Here is a 27,340-nt window from a genome sequence, read left to right as displayed (position 1 = left end):
GGCATTGAAAAGGAGACCTTCCAGTGTCAGCGAAACAGAAGGTGCTGCTTGGTTCCTGGGAGAAGCATATGTCGGCCCGGACGGTGACCAGTGGACGTAACCCCTTGTGCATTGGCCCATCCTCTGGCCTAGGTGCCAGGCAGCCTCCCCTGTGGGCTCGATCTCACCCTCCCCCGGAACCCCCCTTCTCCCCCCACGGCCTTTTGAAGAGACCCTCTTGTCAAGGGTATTCAAAAGGCTCAGCCTTGCGGGGGCCCCTGTGTGAGGTGTGTAGGAGGCTGGCTCTGGAGTCAGATAACCTGGCCTTCTTAGTTGCTTGCCCTAGGATAAGTGTGTCACCTCTCTGGGCCTTTGTTTCCTCATCTACAAAAGAGAAATAGCAATAGTACTTGTCCAGGCAGCGTTGAAGGAGGATGTCTGGGAGCTGGCCTGGCATTCACAGCTCAGCTGTGGCCTTTTCCTGGTAGACATAAACAGTCTCACAGAACACCAACATCAGATAAGGACACTCTGTGACCATGACGGATCAAGACAAAAGCTAGACCCCTTTATAATCATGTCCAAATGCAGATAAAACCAAGATTGTTCAGGGCACTTGGGTGGCTCAGTGGTTCAGCGTCTGCCTTTGGCTTGGGTCGTGATCCCAAGGTTCTGGGATAGAGTCCCACATCAGGCTCCCTGGCGGGGGAGCCTGCTTCTCCCTCTGCCTCTCTCTGTCTCTCTCATGAATAAATACATAAAAATATAAAACAAAAACAAAAACAAAGATTGTCCAAACCACAAATATGGGCACACATCCCCTTTTGGCTACTATGAGTGACTGCCTCACTTCATTCCTCTTGCCTTCTTGGTAAGAATTACTAAGACGCCTACTCTTAGAGTTACCCTCACTTTCTGACAGTATTCGGAGCAAAACCCTGTTTTCTTGAACCCTCCCCCCAAATCACCTGACAACCCAAATCTTAAATTTTTTAAAAGATTTTTTTATTTATTCACGAGAAAGCAAGTGAATGAGAGCACAAGCAGGGGGGACAGTCAGAGGGAGAGGGAGAAGCAGACTCTCCACTGAGCAGGGAAGCCAGATACTGGGGCTCAATCCCAGGACTCCAGGATCATGACCTGAGCCGAAGGAAGCTGCTTAACCGACTGAGCCACCACCCCAGTGCCCCTCAAATCCTACAGTCCTTTGAACACTTCTTATTTGGATGCCCTGATCCCAGGGGTGTGCATTCTCTCATGTTGCAGTGAGTCAGTAAACCCAGTGTTTCTGAACTGCAGGTGTGTTCCTGGTGGTCTGTGTGAGGACCGCATGCTTCACACGGTCACCCTCTGGCACCTTTATCCCACTTTCTTCATAGCCCTGATCACCACCAGATTCATTCTCCATTTATTCTTCTGTTTTATTTGTCCTCTTACTGGAAAGACAGTTCTGCAATAGCAGGCACTTTGTTTTATTCAGACTTTACCCTGAAACCTAGAACAATTCTGTCGTATGGTGGGTCTTCTTTAAATAGTAGTTGGATGAATGAATGAATTCAGATCATAGCAGGCTGCCTGCGGGACGGCAAACACTGCATCAGCGGTGGCCACCATCATTATTTGCACTTTAGAAAAGATTCTGATGTTAAGGTGGATATCACGAGCAGGAATCCAAAGCCAGATTTCTGCAGCTAGAGCAACAGTGAATGGGGAAGATGATCTCCAGGAGCCACATTTTCTTTTTCTTTTTGGCAGGGCTTTAGCTTGTTTTCTTAAATTTCATGCCTATAGACGCAGGTGGGGAATATTCATCTGTCTGTAAGCTGCTCCCACAAGCAAACAGAAATACCGAGTACATCAAAATTAATCTGGTGAAATGAGGTCTATGTTGACCACTATGTCGAGCAACCTTGTTTTTGCCCAAATTTGTAGAACTGAAGAAGCCATTTGCCTCGGTTCCTGAGAGGTCTGAATTATCATAAGACGTCTCCCTTTGAAAAAATTTCCTTTCTGCATTAGCTGAGTGTCCTCATCCTTTCTTCACCTGCTTTTTTTATTGTTTCTGGTTTTTGGGTCCGAGCCCACGTGTTCTCCATGTGTGATGCACTGTGCACTGTTTGTTATGGACACATTGGAATGAACCTCTGATATTTCAGTGAATTATCTAACCGGAAGAGGTTCTGATTAGAGGCCTGGGTGGGTTCTCCTGAACTGAACATTTTGGGCATGTGCCTAAATAAAGCATTATAATGGTTATACAAGTTCTTAAATATGTGGAATGAGATCATGTATCCCCTAGGATTGTTTTCTTTGGGGGACAGTCATCTAAGTTTGCATTTTCTCAACAAGGTCCCAGAATCAGTAGGTTGAGCCTGTGTATCTCGGGCCATAGAGGCTCTCACTTGTGTTAAGGGACTTGTCAGCAGTTTTTAAAATGGAGAAAGCACCGGTTTAGATTTCATAGAGAAGTTTACTTGAAGAATTAGGAAAACTGCAAGGAATATGTTTAGTATGGACAAGCTGACTCCCTTTGAGTGGGCATTTGACAACTCTGCATGGATTTGAATGTCAGTACACGTTTTTAGTGCCCTTAAGGGCACTAAAGTGTGTGTGCGTGTCTGCGCGTGTGTTCTGAGAGAGAGAGAGAGTCACAACTGCAGAGGAGCTATAATTTTTCACCCTACATATATGAGTTATATATTGGTGTCGATTATAACTTATGTTTAGATCCTTTTCTCTTTTCTGATTTCAAAGAAAGCCTACTTTTTTTTTTTTTTAAATAAAACCTTTTTTTTTTTTTGTGGTGGTGGTAATGGCTCCTTTCAGAAGCTACAAAATGCGACATATTTGAGCCATCTTTTGTGAAATAGGTTAATATCTTTTTTGTCCCATGAATAGTTTGTCAGCTTGCATTTATCAAAAGGAACATTTATAAGCCACATTCGTCAGGAGTTCTGGGTAAGTAAAGTTCAACCTGTTATGTCAAAAGTCTAACTGCTCTTTAAGGTCAGTGTTTTTTGGCTTTTCAGACAGAGCTCTGGATAGTATTCGGTTTGGCAGTGGGCTCCATTGTCTGTGCTTAGAAGATTGGCGTCTTTCAACTTGCTGGTCTGACAAACACCTCACGAATTTGCTTGGTCTTCTAAGACTTACTTTTCCTAAATGTCACCTTGGTGACCACTGTCCCTCAATTAATGTTCTTCTACGTCCTTCAGCAGATGGCCACTGTCTGTATTAAGACCTGACTTTGCTAAGCTTAAGAAAGTGATTTCCCGTTAGAACTAATTTCTGGCTACATGAGTGATTATAACTGTTGCTTCTTTTAGAGACTTTCTGAATGTGCTGAGAGCTCTTTATGAACATGGCAAGTTTATCATGTTATTTTAATCAACAGAATTATTCCTGTCTAATAATTGGGCCCCGGGGCACAATTTCAGGCCTATGTTACTGAGTTTATCTGTTTCTACTGATCACATTTCCTGATAAGATGCCAGCGCTCTTCTTCCCTTTGGGTTATTTCGACTCCTGAGATCTCGCAAAAGAAGTTTTAATTATGAGAATTTCCAGCTTGCAGAAATGTTAATTGCTTCTTCTGCCAGTATGTGCTCCCTTGGTGGAGCTGGAATGTGCTGTGCGGTAATGCCTGGGCCCTGGGAGGAGAGGAGGGGACAGACAGGAGCCAGAGAGGTGAGGATGATGAGAGCAGCAGCCCGCACAGGGTGGGAAGTGGACATCACCAGGCTACGTATGAGCAACAGCTTTACCTATAGCAAAGAAGGCTGAGCGAGTGGGTGGGGGAAAACACTGAAGAGAAGTCAGACAGGAGCAAGGTCATTTGAGACCATCTGTCCCAGAAGAAGGGGAAGAGAAGAGGCAGGTTCCTGCTCTGGAAACATGCTGCTAGGAGGAGGATAGGCAGCAGTGAAGTGCTTGGAAAAGAGACTGTCGGAATCCAGGGGAAGTGGTGATGGGGAGCTGTGGAGACAGGTCACAGCTCATCAAGAATAAAGGTTGTACTCTTTCTGGCCTCTCACAGGTTCTGGGAAGGGACAGACTTTTCTAGGTTTTTAACTGCTGAATGCAGCTAGGACAGGGCAGAGACCAGCTTCCCCAAGGGTGGTGAGGAAAAGCTGGAAGGCAAAAAAATGGCCAGGCACACTCCTTGCCCATTCTTCCTTGAAAAGAAACCTATCCAATAATTTTGTTCATTTTAATTCTCTAAATTATTTTCTTCACTTCTACTTGGATGTATAGGAAGGACTTAATGGGGTTCCCTGGGTGGCGCAGCGGTTTAGCGCCTGCCTTTGGCCCAGGGCGTGATCCTGGAGACCCGGGATCGAATCCCACATCGGGCTCCCAGTGCATGGAGCCTGCTTCTCCCTCTGCCTGTGTCTCTGCCTCTCTCTCTCTCTCTCTCTCTCTCTCTGTGACTATCATAAATTAAAAAAAAAAAAAAAAAAAAAGGAAGGACTTAATGATTCATGCTGTGAGCGGTTCTGCGGTGCACTCTTCTCCCTGACCAGCATGACTTCTCTTTTTCCAGCTCCAGTTTCAATTTTCTTTCCCCTTAGCATCTAAGGCAGAGGTGTTCAGGTCCTCTCCTTGACGGTCCAAGTATTCACGAATGTATTTAATACCAATTGCATTTGGTATATATTTAATTGCAATTACATTCTTAATTGCAATTAAAAAGTTCATGACTATGAAGCATATCTTGTTGAGGTATGCTTAATAAAATCAAGAAATGGAGATTTCAGCAATAACACTAAAGAAAAAGTGCATTGATAAAGCCTTTAGGTCATTGGTCAATATTGATCAAGTTTGTGAGAAGATAAGTTCATAAGGGATCATCTCAAGAACCCCAGGGTGAATTCTAGCAGGAGACATCAGAGTTACGGTTTCAGGTTTATGTCAGTGAGAGTGGCTGTTGGTCTCCATTTCAACACTTTCCAGGAAAATAGAAAGCATCCATATAGTCCGTGAACCCATATATTGTTTAAGGCTTGACCACATAGCCAGAAGTTTCAGTGAATTTCGTAAAGTTTTCAAAAATTCTGGATACTGGGTCATTTTGATAACTGAGGTTTTCTTCTGTTTATTCCTTTTGAAAGAGACACCTACAAGGGTGGATGTCTGATAATTTACTGTAGACAGTCTGCAGTAAATTATCAGCAACAGAGACAACGTTAAAGCATGATTCAGAAGGTTGTTGAATGTTGTTCAGTCTCTTCTAAAATTGTGACTTCATTCCCCCAAAGAGTCCTGAAGCTCAGGTCCTTTATAAAGGTAAATAACTGCGATCTGCCTTTGTCCTCTTAATACTTGTGTTCATGTGCATTGCTGCTGCTCTAAGAGAATTATTTCTAGTGAGGCATTTGAGGATATAAGATTGTCTTAAAAATCTGTGTTTTCAAAATGCCCTTAATCTGAGGAAGCAAATTGGTAGATTCCTTCAACAACTGTCCAGGGTCGAAGATCTAGTTGTCTCATTGCATTAATATGAAGCCTCTCCCTCTGTTTCAGCTTCTTCCAGATGTCCTACATGTTAAGGTTTATGTGAGGATATGGAGAAGAAGGATAGAAGGAAGAAAGGAAAGATGGAAAGAAGGAAGAAAGATAGGTAGAAGGGGGAACACTCAGCCGTGGGTCTCATTTCTCCCACTCTCTCATGTATTCAACTTTGCCAACATGACTGTCCTGTTTTGATGGGCCTTCTGCCTAAGGACAGGAGAACTGGGCATTCTCTATGGATGCGGATACATTGTTGATCCCTCCCCAACCTTTAGTTTCTAACTAGCATTTTGGGAAAGGAGACTTCATTGTTCTGCATTGAAACAAAACTCTTAAAATCCCTTTCAGTTAGAATATATGGAATTGGGTTAAAGGGTTATTTGTTTAAGAATCTCTTGTGGGCAGCACACCCAGGCATTTGATCCCAGGTGCCTTTCCAAGATGGTAAATTTCCCCTATAGGAACTGTCTCTGATGTTTTGACCTCGTCAGATAGATCGCAGGGCACCACTGGAGGCCCATGAATAAGTAATGGTGACCATAACAATAATAATTCTGTTGGTAATAACTTTGGCTTTCCTGGGTAGGACCTTGACCTTGGGAATTTTGATAAATTACGTGCATGGCCATATTGTGGTGGGCTTGGTGTTTTATGTCAGCTCATTGTCTTTCTGGGAAGGAGTTGGAAACAGAAATATAAAAATGTGTGCCTTTGGAGATGCTGCCTGTATGTTTGCATCTAGGGGAGTGGGATGTATTGTAAGGGGTGAGGAGAGGATTAGGAGAGGGAGAGGACACCCTAACTGGGAGGGGACCCCCTTAAGGACCCTTGTTATAGCTGAGCTACCTTCCAGCTGCTGTGGGACGAGGTGACTAACAGTGGGGTAAATCAGCACTTCTCAAACCACCATATGCGCAGGAGTCACGGGATCTTAGAAGATGCAGATGCTGATTTAGTGGGTGTGGGAGGGGCCTGAGAGGCTGCATTTGTAATAAGCTCCCAGGTGGTGCTGATGATCTGCAGAGTACACCTGGAGCAAGTGCTCAAACAATCCAGACATCCAGTTGTGTCACCTGACAGGAAGCCTGGAGCATCTAGTTGTGTCACGTGACAAGAAGCCTGGAGACCGGTGGTCACAGGGATGGTTAATGGAGCAGGTCAAAGATCTCAAGGCAGTGTTTGCCAATTCCCAGTTTTGCCAGGGCCCCCAAATATTTACCACTCTCTAAGGATTACATCAATGGCAGGAAAAAGAGGAGGTTGACTCTTCCTAGTGTTCTCCATTTTCCAAATGTAGGAAAATCTGGCTCAGGAGCTCCTCAGCACACCTCCTGTTCTCTCTCATTGGCCAGGATGGGTCAGGCGGCCTCCCTTGGGAAAGGGGACTGAATGGTCACAGGGATTGACTTTGCCCAGACTTGACTGGCATCTCAGCTGGGCCTGCCTTTCGTGATGCAAGTTGCCCTGTGGCCGGATGGTGTCTGGGTTCTGCTGGCAAGCAGGGAACTCATGGGAAGGTATGGGCAGTGGCTGCCATACAACTCAAAGTGGGTCTGAGAACCTGCTGTGCTGGATGGTGCACCCACGCTGTGCTTCTCTGCCTCTGGCTCTACAGACTTATGTGTCTTATAGGGCCGGCAGGACAGGTAGGGAGGTGATGCCCGAGCCATGTGCGGGCCTGATGGTTGGGCCCTGCAGGCCTGTTTATTTTCATGTGCCAGCCCATCAGGAAAGGTGCTTTATGTGTTTATGTGCCAGATGGCCTTGTGGTTAGTAAGGTTTTTGGCCAGTATACTTTTCCACTCTGTTGCTTCTACTTTGGCCTGTATGTTGGCCTCACCGTGGCCTCTTAACCAGGCACAGTGGATGGGGCATGGGTAGCTTTCAAAATACACAATTTCCTAGCATAGGACACTTTTACGATGTTCACTTGTGCTTTCTCTTGGGGACTTGGCCTGGTTATCAGGCCTTTTGGTACCCTTCCTTGTAAGGAAGTTTTGGGTGAGGAAATAGAAGCTGCTAGCTGTTTCTTGAGGTCACTGAAGACTGTATTCCTGGAGAGGGTGTTCAGAGGGGCCCACCCCTCAGCATAGGGCCTGGTCAGGGCCATTTCTGGGGTGGCCCTTGCCACGTCCTCATTCTTCTCCCCATCTCCATTGTGGGGTCACAGGGATACTTCTGAATCCTCTTGCAGGGAATCTGGGGGACTGCTTGATGTAGGGCAAATCTGGGAGACTACAGCTTTCAGGAAGCCGTAGATAACAAGTGCCCGCCAGGTGTCTGTAATTTTTCTGGATCTCTTGGGGGCCCCCAGATTCATAGAAAAAGTTGGACCTCCTTATCCTATGGGACAAAACATCTCTCAAATGCTTTCTCTTCCTCTTGGCCTGCTTTTGTTTACCCTGCCCTGGTGGGGAGATAGCAGCCCCGTTATTCTGCACACAGACCCCCAGTCCTCTTGCTCTGATGCCTGCTGTCTCCTTGTCCAGCTGTGGCTGCCTCTGGGATAGCCAAGCCCTCCGAGCTTGGCTTCCATGTGCGTGGGGCTGGAGTCTCTGATAGGGAAAGAGAAGGGTCCCCTCCCTGTACCTTGCTGTAGGGAGGCTTATTCTAGGGCTGGGCTGAGAATGACCTTCTGGTTTCAGACACCCTCTTCCCCTGGTTTATCTGTTTTCAAATTTATTTTTTTTATTTTTATTTTTTTATTTTTTTGTTTTCAAATTTAGACTTTATGTGTCTGTTTGTCTGTTACCTGTGGATCAATCCTCACTCACATTCACTGGCCTGGGGGGTGGGGAGCGAGTGAAAGCTGTTTAGCTTTAGGTACTTAGGTGTGGCTGCAAAATGGTAATGCTTCTTGTAGAATTTGACGTCAAAGTTTGGTTTTCAGAAATGTCAAGAACTCAAGGTGGTGAAGAATAGAATGGGGGAGACTGAAAGAATCTTCACTTCCCTTTACTTAAGTAATTAAAAGGGACCGGATTATAACCTTGCTAGGGAACACGGTGCTCACCATAGACACAGCGCTGCTCTAGACCCTTTACTCCTGCTGCCTGCTGTATATACCTGCTGCAGTAAGTGCGCTCACCTCCCTTTACGGGGGAGGAAACTAAGGCCCAGAGAGGTTGAGTAACTTGCTCAGAGTCACACAGCAAACGAGGAGAAGTGGGATTTGAATCCAGGCCCATCCAAGCTCCTGGGCACTCTACTAGACGGCTGCCTGGTTGATCTTAACTTTTTTTTCTGTCCCTAACTGCTAAAGCTGAGATGAAAGAGATCCTTTATCGCTGCATGGTTTCAAATCCTGGTAGGTTGTAGCATAACAGAAAGTTAGGTCTGCGTGGGAAGTCTAGAGACCTCTCCCATATTGAGGGTGATAAAGTATTCTCAGAAAAAGTCAAGATGGAGGTCATCTGGCTCTTCTAGTATAAGCAGAGCTAGAACAAAGGTCCAAGTAATTTCAGTCTGACTTCTGAGCTCTTTTGCAAGATACATGTTGACAGTTCAGTTGCTTGATTTTGGATTAAATGATTTCCTCAGAAGGTCTGATGCGGAATGTGGACTCTGGTCCTTTGGGAGTGGGGGAACTGGATGAGTTCCAGTATCAGGGAGACTGAGAAGCTGGTGAGGAGGAGCACACTCTTTGGGTTTCTACACAGAGAGATAGGAAAGTATGGAAACCACACATTAGTCCAAGCGTTGGCTTGGAAGCATTCTGCTAGTTACCTCAATTGTCTCTTTTACCAGGGGGTAATCACTTTAGTCTGGACCTCATGATTGTGGCTCTATTTCTATTGTTCTATAGCAGGATTCTCAACTGTGGCACTATTGGCATTTGGGCAGGATGACTCTGCTGTGGGGCCTGTCCTGAACATCTACCCACGAGATGCCACTAGTACCCGAGTTGTGATAACCAAAAATGTCTCCGGATACTGTCCGGTATCTCTGGGGTGGTGGTAGACTGTCCCTGCTGGAGAATCACTACCTATGTTTGTTGCACTGCCACAGTGACGATTTGCTCTGTGCTCTCCCCTGATTAGAGCCCACCACCCATTAGAGCACACACAAACTTCGTCACGTAACTTTAGCACTTAGCACATAGAATAGTTGGTCACACCTCAAACTCAGGATGTCAAAGCTGAGTTTCACACGGAACCTGTGCCTCTCCCAGACTTCTCCAACCCAGCTCACTGCTCCATCATCACCTACACTGATGTGCTATCGCCCAACTAAGAAAACAAACCTCGTTTTCTCCACGCCCCCCTTCAGCTAGTACCCCACATTTATGAACTACACATATATGCACACTCTGAAAGAGGTATCTGTATGCATTGTTTGCAGTTTCCCAACTTCCATCCCATCTCGAACTTCAGCAGGGCTCTCATCCCCATACTGTGCTGTCACAAAGATGGGGCTGCCACTGGTCCAGCTCCTCATGGCAGGGGCCTGAGTCACCCTGGAGCCCCTGTCCTCACCCATTCGAGACTTCCCTTTGCCCTTAGGATGACTTCTCTCCACTTCCACTCCACTACCCAAGACCAAGCCACCATCATCTCCTGCTCGGACTGCGGCAGTGGCCTCCTCACTGGTCCTCCCTCCTCCTCTAAATGCCATCTTCCTCACAGGAGCCTGAGTGATCCTCCAAATGTAAATGGGACCTCAGAGCAATCACTGGCTTTCTGTCATACTGAGAATAAAAGCCAAATTCATTTCCCTGGCCTCCAAGGTGCTGCATGATGTGGCCTCTGGCCTCTTCTCAGAGCTCCACTCCAACCACTTACCACCTCATTCACTCCACTCCTGCATCTACTTGCTGTTCCTACATCGGACCAAGCATGCCCCTGGACCTTGGCACTTGCTATTTCCTCCACCTGAAAAGCTTTCTCCTCAGATTTGAATATGGGTCACCCTTGACTTTTTTCAAATATTACTTTCTCAGTGAATCCTGCCTTAACTACCCCATTTAAAATAGCAACTCCTGCCACTGTCATTTCTAGCACTGTCCAGTAGAACTTTCTGTGATGATGGAAATGTCCTATCCCTGAACTGCCCAGTACAATAGCCACTACAAGATCAACACTTAAAATATACCTTGGGTGTCTGAGGAACTGAATTTTAAATTTTATTTAAAATAAATAGCCGCATGTGGTTATTGTAAACTATACCAGACAACACAGCCTTTATTTCACTTTTTCTTTTCACACACTTATCACTGCGGGACATTACATATTCATTTGAATATTATTTATTAATAGAAAGAAGGCTTTATAAGAGCAAGGACTTTATCTGTTCCATTCACTGTTCCTAGTACCAAGAACAATACCTGGCACATGGTAGGCATCTAAATATTTGTTGGATGAATATCAGATATTAATTAAGTAGAATAGTATTGGGAAGAAGGCCTGTCATAGGTCCCAAGGGAAGACTTTGTTTCCAACGATGTTTTCAAACATTTTGTGTTATGGTATCTTTTGCTATTAAAATATAAATTGATTTGGGGCATTGGTATTGTAGTGTGAGCTGGTTTCTAAGGTCATAAAGTCCTCATAGCTGGTTGGAAGGAAAAGGCCAGAAGGACCGTGAAGTAAGGAATAAGTAGAAAAAAAGAAGAAAAGTGGGCCTAATCACGTCTGAATTTTCCTTACCTTAGCTGCTTGCTGTTTGGTCTATACTCTGCTGCCATCTGCTGCTCAGAGGTGAACATTGCAAGATCATGTTTATTTTTATTAAATATTTTATTTATTTATTTATTCATGAGAGCCTCAGAGAGAGAGGCAGAGACATAGGCAGAGGGAGAAGCAGGCTCCATGCTGGGAACCCAACGTGGACTCCATCCTAGGTCTCCATGACCACGTCCTGGGCTGAAGGTGGCGCTAAACCACCGAGCCACCCAGGCTGCCCCGCAAGATCATGTTTAAATTGAGGTACCGTTGAGGGAGAGGAGTTTAATTGTTCAGAAAAATAGATTCCTTTTGAAGCTTCGAGACCCTTTGGGTGCTTATGTAAATAATATAGACAACCTGGATTCAAATCAGGGAACTTTGGTGTGACTGGGAAAGGGGGTGTTGGATGCAGATGGATCAGCAGTCCTAACAGTGCCGTGGGAATCCATCTCTAACACCCTTGCAGTTGGGGGGCAGCTGAAAACAGAGCCCCAGAAGGAAGATGACCTGGAACAGTGAGTTTCGATGGACCAGAAGATAGAGAAATGGAAATGTGGGTGAAGCAAATTCAGATGTGTACATTGGGGCTGCGGGTGTGCCCTCAGCCAAACCTGGCCCACGAAGGTGTAGGGGAGGACAAAAACCCTTTTGTCTCCATCGCCTTGGGTTCTTTGGTAGGCCCTGGAAAGTAAATCTACAAAAGACAGACCAACAAGAGAAAGTGCAGTGGGCAGCACACACACATGGGAGGAACTCTATGATGAGTGACCCAAACGGGTAGTTAGAATTTGGGGCTTATAGAGCATCTTGAAGAACAATACATTTTTAGAGAAGAGACAAGATAAAGGAAAAGTGTCTTTAGGCTTTTAGGGGCAGCAAATTGTGGAAAGTAAAGTCATGGGAGAATGAGTGGAAGATAAGAGTTGTTGAATAAGTTTTGCTATGCAGATTCTTCTCTCAGTGCCTCTCTGCCTGGCCAGTGTCTGGTGATTTCCAGTGGTCTGTGCTCCCTGGTACGGGGAGGGCACTTTCCTCACTAGAAACGTTATGTCCTGCTTTTAAGTAGAAAGAAGGGCAGATAGTACTTCCTGCATCTGCTATTCCTCAAGTGTCAGCTTAAAAGACTCAATATGTCAAAGTGGCATAATTTGGGGTGGCATGTTCTGATCCCCTACGAGGCTTTCTGAGGAAGGGGCATCACAGTGGGACTCTGAATGGAGTCTTTGGCTCTCTTTATGGCAACCCAGTGCCCCGTCCGCTGAGAGACCTAAGGTCCACTGTCCTGATTGAATCACACGTGGCGTATAGCGTTCATTTCTGAGCATTCTTTGTTCAAAGAGGCATCGATGAAATGGGGATCACCCAGAACTTGATCGTGCACGCAAAGCACCCAGGGGTCTTGTCGACATGTAGGTTTTGGTTCAGTGGATCTGAGCAGTCTAGATCTCTAACCAGCTCACAAGGGATGACAATGCTGTTGGTTCAGACAGTGAACTTAGTGTAGGAAGGATCGAGAAAGGGCTGATGATCAGGAGAGTAGGTCTTATAAAGATGAGTTGGAGGATCCTCAGATGTGAAGTTAGGGAAACTGGAGGTGACATGGGGATCATGATACTTGTTTCCCTTTGGAACGCGTGTGTCTTTCTTCACTACCATCCCAGAGGGCAGACTTAGACAACAGGGCAGGGTAGGAGGTAGAATTTGGATTCAACATAGTGGTGAACCTCCTCCCAAGTGAAACTGGCCATAAATGGGATGAACCGCCAGATAAAGTTGTGGAATCTCTTCCATGTTGAGAATTCGATCAGGGGTAAACAGTCCTTGTGGGAGGATGTTTTACACAAGTTCCTGTCTGGGTGGAAGAGCCGATGGTTCTGGAAGTCCCACAGATGCTAGGGGAAGAGTTATCCCGGGAGGATGTCACTCACTTATTGCAAGATTAAGATAGGAATTGCTCGGAAGCAGAGAATAGGAAGTGCCTGTTGATACAAAACAAAACAATGAAACTCACACAGGTGGGGCAGGACCTTAAATGTAATTAAGCTGCTCACGTGGGTGAAATAGATGAGAGGCCTCAAGTCACCCCGACAGCTCTGAAGGTTGGGACATCCCTACTGAGAGCAAAAGCTGGAGAAGGAGAAATAAAAAACACCAGTGGTCTCGAGCCCCTTTCTGGAAGGGACAAATGACTCCCAGATCTTAACCACCCCTGGGGCTCCGTGTCTGCTCTGTGCTGTGAGGATGATCCCGAGACACAAGGGGTGTCCGTGGGGATGCTGCGGAGGATGCTGAGGGATGCTGTGGGGATGGGGCGCTGTGAGGGTGCTGTGGGGATGCTGTGGGGGATGCTCTGATGGGGATGATGGGGATGCTGAGAGGATGGGGGTGCTGAGGGATGCTGTGAGGATGCTGCGGGGGTGCTGTGGGGGATGCCGAGGGGATGGAGGTGCTGTGGGGGATGCTGAGGGGATGGGATGCTGTGGGGTGCTGTGGGGATGCTGAGGGGATGGGGTGCTGTGGGGGTGCTGTGGGGTGCTATGGGGATGCTGTGGGGGTGTTGTGGGGGATGCTGAGGGATGCTGTGGGGGATGCTGAGGGGATGGGGATGATGTGGGGGTGCTGTGGGGTGCTGTGGGGAATGCTGAGGGGATGTGGTACTGTGGGGTGCTGTGGGAATGCTGTGGGTGATGCTGAGGGGATGCTGTGGGGGTGCTGAGGGGATGGGGTGCTGTGGGGGTGATGTGGGGTGCTGTGGGGATGCTGTGGGGGTGTTGTGGGGGCTGCTGAGGGGTGCTGTGGGGGTTGCTGAGGGATGCTGTGGGGGATGCTGAGGGAGTGGGGATGATGTGGAGGTGCTGTGGGGATGCTGTGGGGGTGCTGAGGGGATGGGGTGCTGTGAGGGTGCTGTGGGGATGGGGGTGTTGTGGGGCTGCTGTGGGGGATGCTGAGGGGATGGGGTGCTGGGGGTGGGGGTGCTGTGCGGATGCTGTGGAGGTGCTGTGGAGATGCTGTGGGGATGATTCCAAAACACAAGGAGCAAACATGAAACCGTGAAGAGACAAGGAGCAGTGCAGGATGTCACAGAAAGGCCACAGAACGATGTAAAACACGGATTTGGTATTTGAAAATGTGTGCATCAGCATCTGGACATTTAACCTAATAATTGTGCAAAACAAATGACTGAGTTTCCACCGTGTTGAATATGCTGGTTCTTCGGCGGAGCCGGGCTTTGGAGCTGGGGGGTTTCTCTGAGGAAAGGAGTAGTTTGTTCTCATGGGGGTACATATTTTATTTTGGTGCATCAAAGCAGTCAGATGCTTTGATTGCTGATCACTTGGTTGGGAATATTTACCAGTATTTGCGGGGGGCATATTTTTTCAACAATTACCCAGCAAATGTGATTAATGTAGACGATCCAGCCGTAAACTGTGGGCACCACACTATTTTTTGCCCTTCCCTTCCAAACTTGATTTTCTAGTCTGAGTTATTCTAATCTTACCTCCCTGTCTCCTTCTGGGCTGTATCTGTCTCGCTCTGCAGACCAAAGCTGAACTGCACTTTCGTTTGCCTCAGTGACTCTCCCTTCAGTTAGGTTAATTAGGGAGGCATCCATGAGGTTGCCCTGCGGTAAGACACAGTCTGCTTCCTGAGATGTTAAGCTCACTGGTAAGATGCAAAGCAAGTTCAGAGAACTTACTTTTGTCTGGGGAAACCGGGTAGTTGGCTGCCTGTCCCGTATTTTTGGGTGTTGCTGTGCCCATGGCTCTGTTGGGGCACAGGGAGAGCCAGTCTTTCTGTTGCCTCCCCCCCGCCCCCCCCGCCCCGGCATGGTGGAGGCATTGGGAACCTTTGTCCCCATTCCAGTAGAGATGTGAGAGCATGTGCCTGCAGAAAGCTGATCATTTCTCCCATCGCTCTGGTGGGCCCGAGGAGCCTCTCCCCTGGGATGATCTCCGCCAGGCTTGTCTCTGTTTCGCCATAGCTCAGGAATTGACTGCTCAGCTCACCTTGGCCCTGAGCATCCAGCTTCTCTGATGAGGTGTAGGGCAGGTCAGAGTTGTGAGGCGGTGGAGTTGGACAGCAGAGGATGGACCAGGGCCCCGTCTGGCTAGAGGGCCTTTGGTCTGGACGAGGAAGGTAGCAAGGACAACTTCCCATACTCCTCATTTTGCCTGAAGTCAGTCCTGCTCTTCAGAGGTTACAGAGGCTAAAACACTTAGGGTTTACTTAACAAACACGTCGTGCTTCTTAGGTGCCAGGTACTGTTTATCACACCTTACAAATGTTAGTTCATTAAGTTCTCATCACGCATATCGTTCACATCTCCCTTTACAGGTGAGGAAGTGGAGGCAGAAGTGAGCTGGAGTCTGCACCTGGCAGTTGGGCTTTAGAGTCTGTGCATGTAACTGAGGATGAGGCTGAATCTTCCTGCAAAGGGTTATTTCAGTGCAGGACGTGAGGAAGCCGCCCAGAGGCCCCCACCAATCCCCCTTCCTGGCAGAACCAGAGGCAGGGGGACCTGAGGCAGACCTCTGCCAGGAGGAGGCAGAGCCAGTCATCTTGACCTTGATTTCACCAATTTGTTACAAACAGGCCATTTGCCATGAATTCCTCAGGTGGTGCTGGGTCCAGGAAGAATCTCTCCGGGGGTGGGGTGGTGGTGGTGGTGGGGGTGGTGGTGGTGGTGGTGGTGGCTGTGTTCCTGAGGGCACTTCTGCTGTGTGGCCAGGATTCCCAGAGCACTAGCTGGCTGGCTGGATTTCAAGATAGCAATAGGGGCTGTAATTTTTTTTAAGTGAAAAAAAAAAAAAAGTTTTGTTGAGAACTTGCCTTGGAAAAACTCCCATGTATAAATTTACTTAGTCTTATATATAACAAAATTTATGTTTTAATTCAAACTCTGCATTAATTTCTTCCTCCCAGTTTTATTGAGGTATAATTGACAAAATTGTAATATATTTAAAGTGTACACCATGATGCTCCAATACATGTATACATTATGGAAGGATTTCCACAATCAAGTTAATTTCCACATCCATCAACTCATAGAGTTGCCTTGTATTTTGTGGCTTCTTTTTCCTTTCTATTCCTTTCCTTTCCTTTCCTTTCCTTTCCTTTCCTTTCCTTTCCTTTCCTTTCCTTTCCTTTCCTTTCCTTTCCTTTCCTTTCCTTTCCCTTTCCCTTTCCCTTTCCCTTTCCCTTTCCCTTTCCCTTTTTCTTTCTTTCTTTCTTTCTTTCTTTCTTTCTTTCTTTCTTTCTTTCTTTCTTTCTTTCTTTCTTTCGATGTTTAAGATCTACTCTCTTAGCAAATTTCAAGTATACAATGAAGAATCATTAACTACAATCACCATGCTGTACGTTGGATTCCCAGAACATATTTGTCTTACAACTGAATGTTGGTGCCCTTAGACCACACCACCAGCTTTCCCAGGGCCCCTTCCTCTGATCCCTGGCAACCACCATTCTACTCTTTGTTTCTGGGAGTTGGACTTTTTCTGTTTGTTTTTTAAGATTCTACTATTTTCTCTACCCTCTGTGGATAAATTCCCCTCTGGCCTGAGACCTTGACAGTCCCCAGGCAGGATGTGCTGTGCTTCACTTCCTGCCTCCTGGAAACGAGGGACTGTGCAAATCCTTTGACTTGTGCCTTTATTTCTTGACGGTCAAGGTGAGACTGTTTTGGGGAAGGCAGCTGTTCTGAGTCTTAACACTCTCTGACGTTTGGAGGCTGGACCTCTCATGGGCCACCCTTCTACCTTACTTGAAGACCATAGGAGTTTTGATGTGCCCAATTATTTAGCCTTTCCCCAGAGAAAACCAATTCACCTTTCACTTACTGCAAAAAATGCTAGATTTTCCCCCTCACTGTTTGTTTTTATGTGAAATATATCTTTACTTTTATCATATCTTGGTCTAAATTCCTGCTTGGCTCACTTCTTGAGATTCATTTCTTTTAGGTGAAGACCCACCTCTTCGTAACACATCATCTATCATGCAGATAACTTGAGGGTGAAGGAGGACAGGACACATTAACCAGGCAGTGGGAATTAGCTAACCAGTGATCAGAAAGCCAGTCGCTAGGATTTATTTGAAAGAATGATAATCAGGTGGGATCTATTTTGATGAGGACAAAGGAGAACAGTGCTTCTCTGTATTCATTTCAGAGGGAGGGTAGCTGTCTTTTCTGTGCTCTAAAAATGACTGATTTTTCCCCTTTTCTAAAACTTGGTGGAAGTGAGGTCTAAAGAATCAGAGCTAACTTCTTTCACCTTCATGCAAAAGTATTAATAGAACCCAATCTGTCAGTTCTCATATATAGGAATAAATCCCAGTTAAGTAGCATTAATTCTGTATTATGTGCAAACAAGGACAACCACCTCATCCTGGTTTGCTTAAGACTGTCCTAGTTTTTTATTTTTATTTTTTAAGATTTATTTATTTATTTGAGAGAGGGGGAGGCACAGAGGGAAACAGAGTGAGAGAGAGAATAGCAAGCAGACTTCCTGATGAACACAGATCCTGATATAGGGCTCGATCTCATGACCCTTCAGTCGTGACCTGAGCTGAAGTCAAGAGTTGCATGCTTGCCTGATTGAGCCGCCCAGGTGTCCCAGAGATTGTCCTAGTTTTATTTTTTTTAACTTAAATTCAGTTAGCCAACATGTAGTACATCATTAGTTTCAGAGGTAGAGTTTAATAATTCATCAGTTGTGTATAACACCTAGTGCTCGCCATCATGTACCCTCCTCAATGCCCATCACCCTGTTACCCCATCCCCCCCACCTCCCCTCCAGCAACCCTCAGTTTGTTTCCTGTAATTAAGAGTCTTATGGTTTTTATCCCTCTCTGATGATATCCCATTCAGTTTTCCCTTCCTTCCCCTATGATCCTCTGGGACTATATGATAATTGCCTTTCTGTGATTGACTTATTTTGCTCAGCATAATACTCTCCGGGTTTATCCATGTCAATGTAAATGGTAAGTATTCATCCTTTCTGAAGCAATACTTCATTGATATGTATACCACACCTTCTTTATCCATTCATCTGTTGATGGACATCTGGGCTCTTTCCACAGTTTGGCTGTTGTGGACATTGCTGCTATGAACATTGGAGTGCCCCTTTGGATCAATACATTTATATCATTGGGGTAAATACTTAGTAGTGCAATTGCTGGGTTGTAGGGTAGCTCTATTTTTAACTTCTTGAGGAACCTCCACACTGTTTTCCAGAATGGCTGTACCAGTTTGCATTCCCACCAACAGTGCAAGAGGGTTCCCCTTTCTCTGCATTCTTGCCAACATTTGTTGTTTTCTGTCTTGTTACTTTTAGCCATTCTCACTGGTGTGCGGTGGTATCTCATGGTTTTGATTTGTATTTCCCTGATACCAAGTGATGTGGAGCATTTTTTCATGTGTTTGTAGGCCATTTGTATGTCTTCTTTGGAGAAGTGTCTGTTCATGGCTTCTTCCCATTTCTTTTTATTATTATTATTTTTTTATTTTTATTTTTTGCTTCTTCCCATTTCTTAACTGGATTATTTTTTTTTGTGTGTGTGTGTGTGTGTGTGTGTGTTGAGTTTGATAAGTTCTTTATAGATCTTAGATACTAGCCCTTTATCTGATATATCATTTGTTAAATATCTTCTCTCATCCTATAGGCTGCCTTTTGGCTTTGTTGACTATTTCCTTTGCTGTGCAGATTTTATTTGCTTTTGTTTCCCTTGCCTTTGGAGATGTGTCTAGCAAGAAGTTGCTGCAGCTGAGGTTGAAGAGGTTGCTGCCCATGTTCTCCTCTAGGATTTTGATGGATTCTTGTCTCACATTTAGGTCTTTCATCCATTTTGAGTTTATTTCTGTTTGTATGGTGTAAGAAAGTGGTCTAGTTCATTTTTTCTGCATGTGACTGTCCAATTTTCCCAGCACCACTTATTGAAGAGACTGTCCTTTTTCCATTGGATATTCTTTCCTGCTTTGCCCATAGAGTTGAGGATCCACTTTTGGGTTCTCTATTCTGTTCCATTGATTTATGTGTCTGTTTTTGTGCCACTACCATACTGTCTTGATGATCTCAGTTTTGTAATATAGCTTGAATTCCAGCATTGTGATACCACCAGCTTTGGTTTTCTTTTTCAACATTCCTTTGGCTATCCAGGGTCTTTTCTGGTTTCATACACATTTTGGGATTATTTATTCCAGCTCTGTGAATAATATTAATGGTATTTTGATAGGGATTACATTGAATGTATAAATTGCTCTGGGTAGCATAGACATTTTCACGATATTTATTCTTCCAATCCATGAGCATTGATGTTTTTCCATTTCTTTGTGTCTTCCTCAATTTCTTTCATAAGTGTTCTGTAGTTTTTATAGTACAGATCCCTTACCTCTTTGGTTAGGCTTATTCCTAGGTATCTTATAGTTTTTGGTGAAATTGTAAATGAGATTAATTCCTTGATTTCTCTTTCTTTTGTCTCATTGTTAGTGCATAGAATTGCACCTACAATTTTGGGATTTTATATCCCACCAGATTACTGAATTCCTATATGAATTTTAGCAATTTTGGGGTGGAGTCTTTGGGTTTTCCACATAGAATATCATGTCATCTTTGAAGAGTGAGAGTTTGACTTCTTTGCCAATTTGAATGCCTTTTATTTCTTTTTATTGTCTGATTGCTGGGGCTCGGACTTCTGTGCTGTTGAACAACAGTGGTGATGGTTGTTCACTGTCCCTGTCATGTTCCTGACAGGGGAAAAGCTCTCAGTTTTTCCCCACTGAAGATGATATTTGCTGTGGGCTTTTCATAGATGGCTCTTATGATATTGAAGTATGTTCCCTCTATCCCTACACTGTGGAGAGTTTTAATCAAGAAAGGATGATGTATTTTGTCAAAGGCTTTTTCTGTATCAATTGAAAGGATCATATAGTTCTTTTCCTTTATTTTATTAATGTAATGTATCACATTGATTGATTTACAAATGTTGAACAATACTTGCATCCCAGGGGTAAATCCCACTTGGTAATGGTGAATAATCCTTTTAATTACTGTTGGATCCTATTGGCTAGTATCTTGGTGAGAATTTTGGCATCCATGTTCATCAGGGATATTGGTCTGTAATTCTCCTTTTTGGTGGGGTCTTTGTCTGGTTTTGGGATCAAGGTAATGCTGGCCTAGTAGAAAGAGTTTGGAAGTTTTCCTTCCATTTCTATTTTTGAAACTGCTTCAGAAGAATAGGTATCAATTCTTCTTTAAATATTTGGTTGAATTCCCTTGTAAGCAATCCAGGTCTGGATTCTTGTTTATTAGAAGATTTTTGATGACTGCTTCAATTCCCTTACTGGTTATGGGTCTGTTCAGATTTTCTGTTTCTTTCTGTTTCAGTTTTGGTAGTCTATAAGTTTCCAGGAATGCATCCATTTCTTCCAGGTTACCTAATTTGTTGGCCTATAGTTGCTCATAATATGCTCTTAAAATTGGTTGTATTTCCTTGGTGTTGGTCATGATCTCTCTTCTTTCATTCATAATTTTATTAATTTGTGTTCTTTCTCTTTTCTTTTTATAAGTCTGGCTAGGGGTTTATTGAACTTATTAATTCTTTCAAAGAACCAGCTTCTAGTTTCATTAATCTTTTCTACTGGTCTTTTGGTTTCTATTTCATTGATTTCTGCTCTAATCTTTATTATTTCTGTTCTCCTCCTGGGTTTAGGCTTTATTTTCTGTCTTTCTCCAGCTCCTTTAGGTGTAAGGTTAGCTTGTGTATTTGAGACTTTTCTAATTATTTGAGAAAGGCTTGTATTGCTATGTATTTCCCTCTTAGGACCACCTTTGCTGCATCCCAAAGGCTTTTGAACAGCTGTGTGTTTTCATTTTCATTCATTTCTATGAATTTTTACAAATTCTTCTTTAATTTCTTAGTTGACCCATTCATTCTTCATAGGATCCTCTTTAACCTCCAAGTGTTTGCAATCCTTTCAAATTTCCTCTTGTGATTAGTTCAAGTTTCAAAGCATCATGATCTGAAAATATGCAGGGCATAATCCCAATCTTTTGGGATTGAGATTTACTGATTGAGACCTTATTTGTGACCCAGTATGTGATATATTCTGGAGAATGTTCCATGTGCACTTTAGAAGAATGTGTATTTTTTTGCTTTAGGTTGGAATGCTCTGTATATATCTGTGAAGTTCATCTGATCTATTGTATCTTTCAAAGACCTTGTTTCCTTATTGATCTTCTGCTTAGATGATCTGTCCATTGCTGTGAATGGGATGTTAAAGCCCTCTACTATTATTGTATTATTATCAATGTGTTTCTTTAATTTTGTTATTAATTGGTTTATATAATTGGCTGCTCCCAAGTTAGGAGCTTAACTATTTATAATTGTTAGATCTTCTTGTTGGATAGATCCTTTAAGTATGACATAGTGTCCTTCTTCATCTCTTATTGAAGTCTTTGGTTTAAAATCTAATTTGTCTGATATGAGGATTGCTACTCCAGCTTTCTTTTGTTGTCCATTAGTATAATGAATGGTTCTCCATCCTCTCACTTTCAATCTGGAGGTGTCTTTGGGTCTAAAATGAGTCTCTTATAGACAGCATAACAGTGGGTCTTGCTTTTTTAGCCAAGCTGATACCCTGTGTCTTTTGATTGGGCATTTAGCCTGTTTACATCAGAATAACTATTGAAAGATAGGAATTTGGTACCATTGTATTACCTGTAAAATCAATGTTTCTGTATATTATCTCTGTTTCTTTCCGGTCTATGTTACTTTTGGGCTCCCTCTTTGTTTACAGGATCCCCTTTAATATTTCTTGTAGGGTGGTTCAGTGATCACAAATTCTTTTAGTTTCTCTTTGTCCTGGGAACTCTTTATCTAACCTTCCATTCTGAATGAAAGTCTTGCTGGATAAAGTATTCTTGGCTACATGTTTTTCTAATTTAGTACCTTGAATATATCATGCAGCCCTTTCTGGCTTGCCAGGTCTCTGTGGATAGGTGTGCTGCCAGTCTAATATTCCAGTAAGGATCTCTTGTCTTGGGCTGCTTTTAGGACTTTCTCTTTATCTCTGAAATTTGCAAGCTTCACTATTATATGTCAGGGTGTTGATCTATTTTTATTGATTTTGAGGGGGGTTTTCTGTGCCTCCGGGACTTGAATGCCTGTTTCCTTCCCCAGATTAGGGAAGTTCTTAGCTATGATCTGCTCAAATATACCTTCTGTCTGTTTATCTGTCTGTCTCCCTTTCTTCCTACTTCCTCTGGGACCCCAATACTTCTAATACTGTTTCACTTTATGGTGTCACTATTTTTTCGAAGTGTTCCCTCATGGTCCATTAGTTGTTTTTCTCTCTTTTCATCAGCTTCCTTTCTTTCTATCATTTTGTCTTCTATGTTACTGACTCTTCTGCTTCATTTACCCTAGCTGTTAGAGTATCCATTTAGACTACATCTCAGTTAAAGCATTTTTAACTTAAGCCTGATTAGATTTTATGTCTGCACTAAGAGATTCTCTAGTGTCTTTTGTCCTTTTTTCAAGCCCAGCTAGTAATTTTATAGTTGCTACTCTGAATTCAATTTCTGACATTTTACTTGTATCTTTATCAATTAGATCTATGGTGGAGAGTATTACTTCTGGTTCTTTCTTTTGTTTTGAATTTCTCCTTCTAGTCATTTTGTCTGGAGAAGAATAGATGAATGAGAATAAAATAAAAAATATCAACCACAACCCAAGTGAAATATACACCAGACAAATCCAAAGAAGTCAGAAACCAAAAAAGAAAAGATAAAAAAAGGAAAAAAGAGAGAATGTAATCTCACAGGTGGACAGAACAGGGTGATCCACTTAGTCCTGGGTATATTTTGGTCTGTTTGTTAGAAGACACTAAATCCCAAAGTTGTAAAGAAAAAACTTATATACAAAAAAAAAAATAAAATTGAATACTGTGAAAGGAAGCCACTGTGAAAATATATCTCTAAAATTTAAGGGTAAAACTGAAAATTAAAAAAAGACTTAAAAACAGAATTGATAAAATAAGAAACTAGATGAAAAGGAAAAAAGAAGAAAGAAAAAGAAAATTTTAAACTGAAAGGCTATAAAGACTTATAAAGAAACCCCTTGAGTTCTATATACTATTTTCCCCTAGCTCTGGAGATTTGCAGTCCTGTGTGCTCCATAAACTTGGTAATCACCTGATGTTCCTGCTGGTCTTCTTGGGGAGGGCCCTGCTGCACTGATTCTCAGGTCTCTTTGCCCTGGTGATGTAGCACCACCCCTTGCCAGGGGGCCGGGCTCAGTGGAAGCTGCTTCAGAATGCTCTCTGTGGCTTTTCTTTCCTCAAGGCTTTTCCTGTTGCTTTAGAGGATGAAAGAAAAGTAAAAATGTCCAAATCTCCAGCCCTGGAGCTGAATGATCACTGCCCCTACTCTTCAGTAAACCCTCAGGGAAAAGCAGTCTACAAACTCCTGCAGTGCACACCTGTACCGATCCTCCCAGGGGAGGGAGGGGGGTCACACCGTGGCCTGCCGCTTGCTGAGCCCCTGCTAGGAGACTGGTGGCCCTATCATGCTGTGGTTCCTGGTTTATGGCACTGCCAGCTGAGAGCCCACTCCTGGGCTCACTGATTGCAGCCAGCTTCCCTGCTCTGATGTTTGGGAGCTCTGCTGACTCAGGTACCCCTGGTCTTTGTGTGACCCCAAGAATCCTGAGACCACACTGTCCCACCTAGGATTCCGCCTCCACTTTGCAACCTGAGCACCTTTCAGGCAAGGAAGTCCCACACCAGAGGCAAGTCTTGGATTTGGAATTAAACACTTCTGGTCTGTGGGGTATTGATGCCTACCCCCTGCCTTCAAAGTTAGTATTTCTCCACTACTTGTTTACTTTCTCCTTTTAATTCCTAGTTCTTTCCCTTTTTTTCTTCTGCCCAGATTTCACATTACTCAGAGGCATTTTCTAGTCCTTGCTAATGCTAGTCAGTGCTCAAAATATCATTGATCCTTGTTCTCAGTGGTGCCCAATAGAAGTTTCTATGATGATGGAAATGTTCTGTATTTGCACTATTCAATATGGTAGCCATTTTTTATCAATGGCTCTTGAGCACTTGAAATGTCACTAGTGCATCTGAGAAGCTAAATTTTAATTTGATTTAAATTTTGATAGCCATCTGTGGCAATAAGGTGCTACCACAGTAAATAACACAGTAAATCTAGCTCATTGGTTTTTTTACTTGAAAATGTGAGTACCCATCACTGAAATCAAGTTGGGTTTATCAGCTATAAGCTTGAGTAGGTTTATCATTTGTTTATCCACCTTACATGTTTATTGTCTCATTAATTTTTCTTCTTTGTTCTCAGCACAATTTGGGTGACTTGGAGATTTTGTTTTCTTCCAGGTTCAGCGAAATGAGGACAAATCTACCACCTTGAAACTGGCTGATTTTGGCCTTGCAAAGCATGTGGTGAGACCTATATTTACTGTGTGTGGGACTCCAACTTATGTAGCTCCTGAAATTCTTTCTGAGAAAGGTACGTATTATACATTGCTCCATGGGACTCTGGCTCATTTACTAACAAATATCTTATTTTTAATATTTAATGTTTTGTATTTTTCAATGTGGAGCAATAAAAAGTCTCAGATTTGGCACTAGGCTTGCAGTTGGATTTTAATGGAAATATTTGAAGCAGATCTTGACCAAAGCATGTGGACTTTTTCCTCATCTGGGCTGCTTATAGAGGAAGGATGGGAGTGTGTGTGTGTGTGTGTGTGTGTGTGTGTGTGTGTGTGCAGGACAGTGAGATAAAAGATGATGGAGAATTAGCCGGGGAACTCAAACAAGCAAGGCCATTTGTGCCACTGAGCCAAGGCTACCTCTAATGGGAGAAATTTGAAGCAGTTCTTATGGTAATTTACTTAAAAATACCTCCACCAACTTTGCATTTTGAGGAAGAAGGTGTCTCATTTAAACCCCATGAGTAATATTTATTACCAGTTTGCATATTGTATAAGGATCCAGTGGATTGTTTTTGTTTATTTTTAAAACGATTTTATTTATTTATTTATTCATAAAAAGACACACAGAGAGAGGCAGAGACACAGGCAGAGGGAGAAGCAGACTTCCTATACGGAGCCTGATATGGGACTCGATCCCAGGACCCCAGGATCATGACCTGAGCCAAAGGCAGATGCTCAATGACTGAGCCACCCAGGTGCCCCCCTAATGGACTGTTTTAGTGATACATTTTGTAAAGTACATAAAACGGAAACTATTATTATTATTACATAGCTCCAAATATATGAATGATTGCTTAGTCACAGTGCCACTTTGGGAGAAATCAGTTTAGGCACCATATGTAAAATGGGATAGTTCTGGATGGGTTGTGGGGTTGGTGGGGAGAAGGGAAAGAGTTTCCCAGCAGTAGGAGCATCAGGGAAGGTAAGATGGGGAGATGGGAATTTGCATGGAGGTTGGGGGTGGAGCCATTGAGAAGACTGGTCTCAGTGTTGCAGAGGGAAAGTTAGTTGGCTGACTCGGTTGAGTCTGGATTCCCCACAACTGAGGAGGCTGAGCAGAGGAATTTGGATTCAGTGTGGACTGGGTAAGGGAAGAAGGAAAGCAAATAGTCCATCTGAATGCTGAGGGAAACCACAGCACTGGTGCTAATACCAATTATGCTAAGGTGTCAGAAAGCTCTTTTGGTAGATGGGGTGAGTGGCTTAAAATTTTAAGCACCCTGATTTGGTAGAGATATGAGGATGGACCCACAGAGTTGTCCAGATGGCAGGGAGGTGAAGCCCTGTGCTGAGCATGTGCTTGTGAGATGCCTCGACTCAGAAATGGCAGCCCAGGTGGGTGAGATAATGAGCTCCTAGTGATGCAGCAGGGCAGCCAGGGACAGACTCTGGAGGGAGGTCCACAGTTGGGGGATGAGAGAAGGAAGGATGGGTTAGCAGGGGACAAGTCAGCAGGGGCAGAAAGAAGACGAGGAAAATACGGTGTCATAAAAGTCAAGGGGCAAATATCAAGATGGAAAGCCCAGCTAAGCCAGACCCTCTCGAGCGTGAAAGGTGGTATAACACTGGAAAGAGGTCAGCAATGATTTGTTTGTAATATTTTTCTGCTAATTTGCCTTGACAGCATTGCTCTGGGGCTTAATGATGAATATCTAACTTCCATATTGCAGCTGCTGAGTGGTTTCCTTTTCCGAAGGTAAAAAGTTACAATGTGTTTGAAGATGTCTATACTGCTGCTGTAGGGTTTTGTGAGGATGACTGGGCAGTATGTATCAAAAGCCTTTACTGCATTTAATTTCTGAAAAATCGTTTCAAGAATATAGTCAGAGACATCACAAATATTTAACAGATAAGGATGTTCATCATAGAATTACAGTATGAAGAGTTAGGAAACACATTATAACACAGAGGATTCATCTATAAAGGGAATACTGACAGCTATTAGAAATCATATTTTTTAAAGAATTTTTATACTCTTTATAGGAATAGGAAATGGTATACTATATTAAGTGAGTAAAATGTCCAATGTGATCCTAATTTTGTTACAGGAAGTATAAAAGTGTGTGTGTGTGTGTGTGTGTGTGTTTATGTGCTCATGGGGGATATAGCTAGTAATGTCAGTCTTTTTATAATCATAGGAGAGAGCCAGTAAAAATATTTTTTAAATGTGAGAAGACAATGAATGAATAGGATGGAGAGGCTGCTGATGTAGATCAGGGTTGCTTGAACTCTCTCTGGTGAAGTTTTTAAAATTTCTAATATAGTGCAGACACACACAAAGCTCTATCACACATGACTGGGTCACTCACCGTTCATGCCACGTGTGACTTACCATATATGTTCGACGACCCTGAACTCTGATGTATTCTGTGTTCAGCGAGATGTGTCCTTGATCATGCAGCTGGAGGTCATGGCCATGCCAAATTGCTATGAATTTCCAAATATTTACTTTCAGATTCTATGCTCATTTTATCCCAGACCAGTGATAAAGGATTACAAACTGGCAGTTGTCGGAGGACCAGACTTCAAGTAACACTGCTGTGGGCCCCATGTTTGTAGGTGTTGGGAGCAAAGCCCACCCATGTGTTTGGAAGTGGCTCATGCTTACTGAAAACTGTGGTCCTCTGTGACCTAGAACTACAACCCCCTACATTTGTCTCCTTCCATCTGATCCAGCC

The 27,340-nt window shown here is 43.8% G+C and overlaps 1 protein-coding gene across 1 annotated transcript in view; it reads left to right on the top strand.

Annotated features, from left to right (window-relative positions):
- DCLK3 (doublecortin like kinase 3) overlaps positions 1 to 27,340 on the top strand; it is a 32,368-nt gene that overhangs the window by 1,990 nt on the left and 3,038 nt on the right. Inside the window, 1 exon segment of the mRNA XM_038571341.1 lies at positions 24,544 to 24,676. Coding sequence (XP_038427269.1) covers positions 24,544 to 24,676 — 133 coding nt within the window.

The sequence above is a fragment of the Canis lupus genome, chromosome 23 (assembly GCF_011100685.1).
Source record: "Canis lupus familiaris isolate Mischka breed German Shepherd chromosome 23, alternate assembly UU_Cfam_GSD_1.0, whole genome shotgun sequence".
In the NCBI taxonomy this organism is placed as follows: Eukaryota; Metazoa; Chordata; class Mammalia; order Carnivora; family Canidae; genus Canis; species Canis lupus.
The sequence above is the reverse complement of the archived record's forward strand: the minus strand, read 5'-3'. Positions and strand labels throughout refer to the sequence as shown.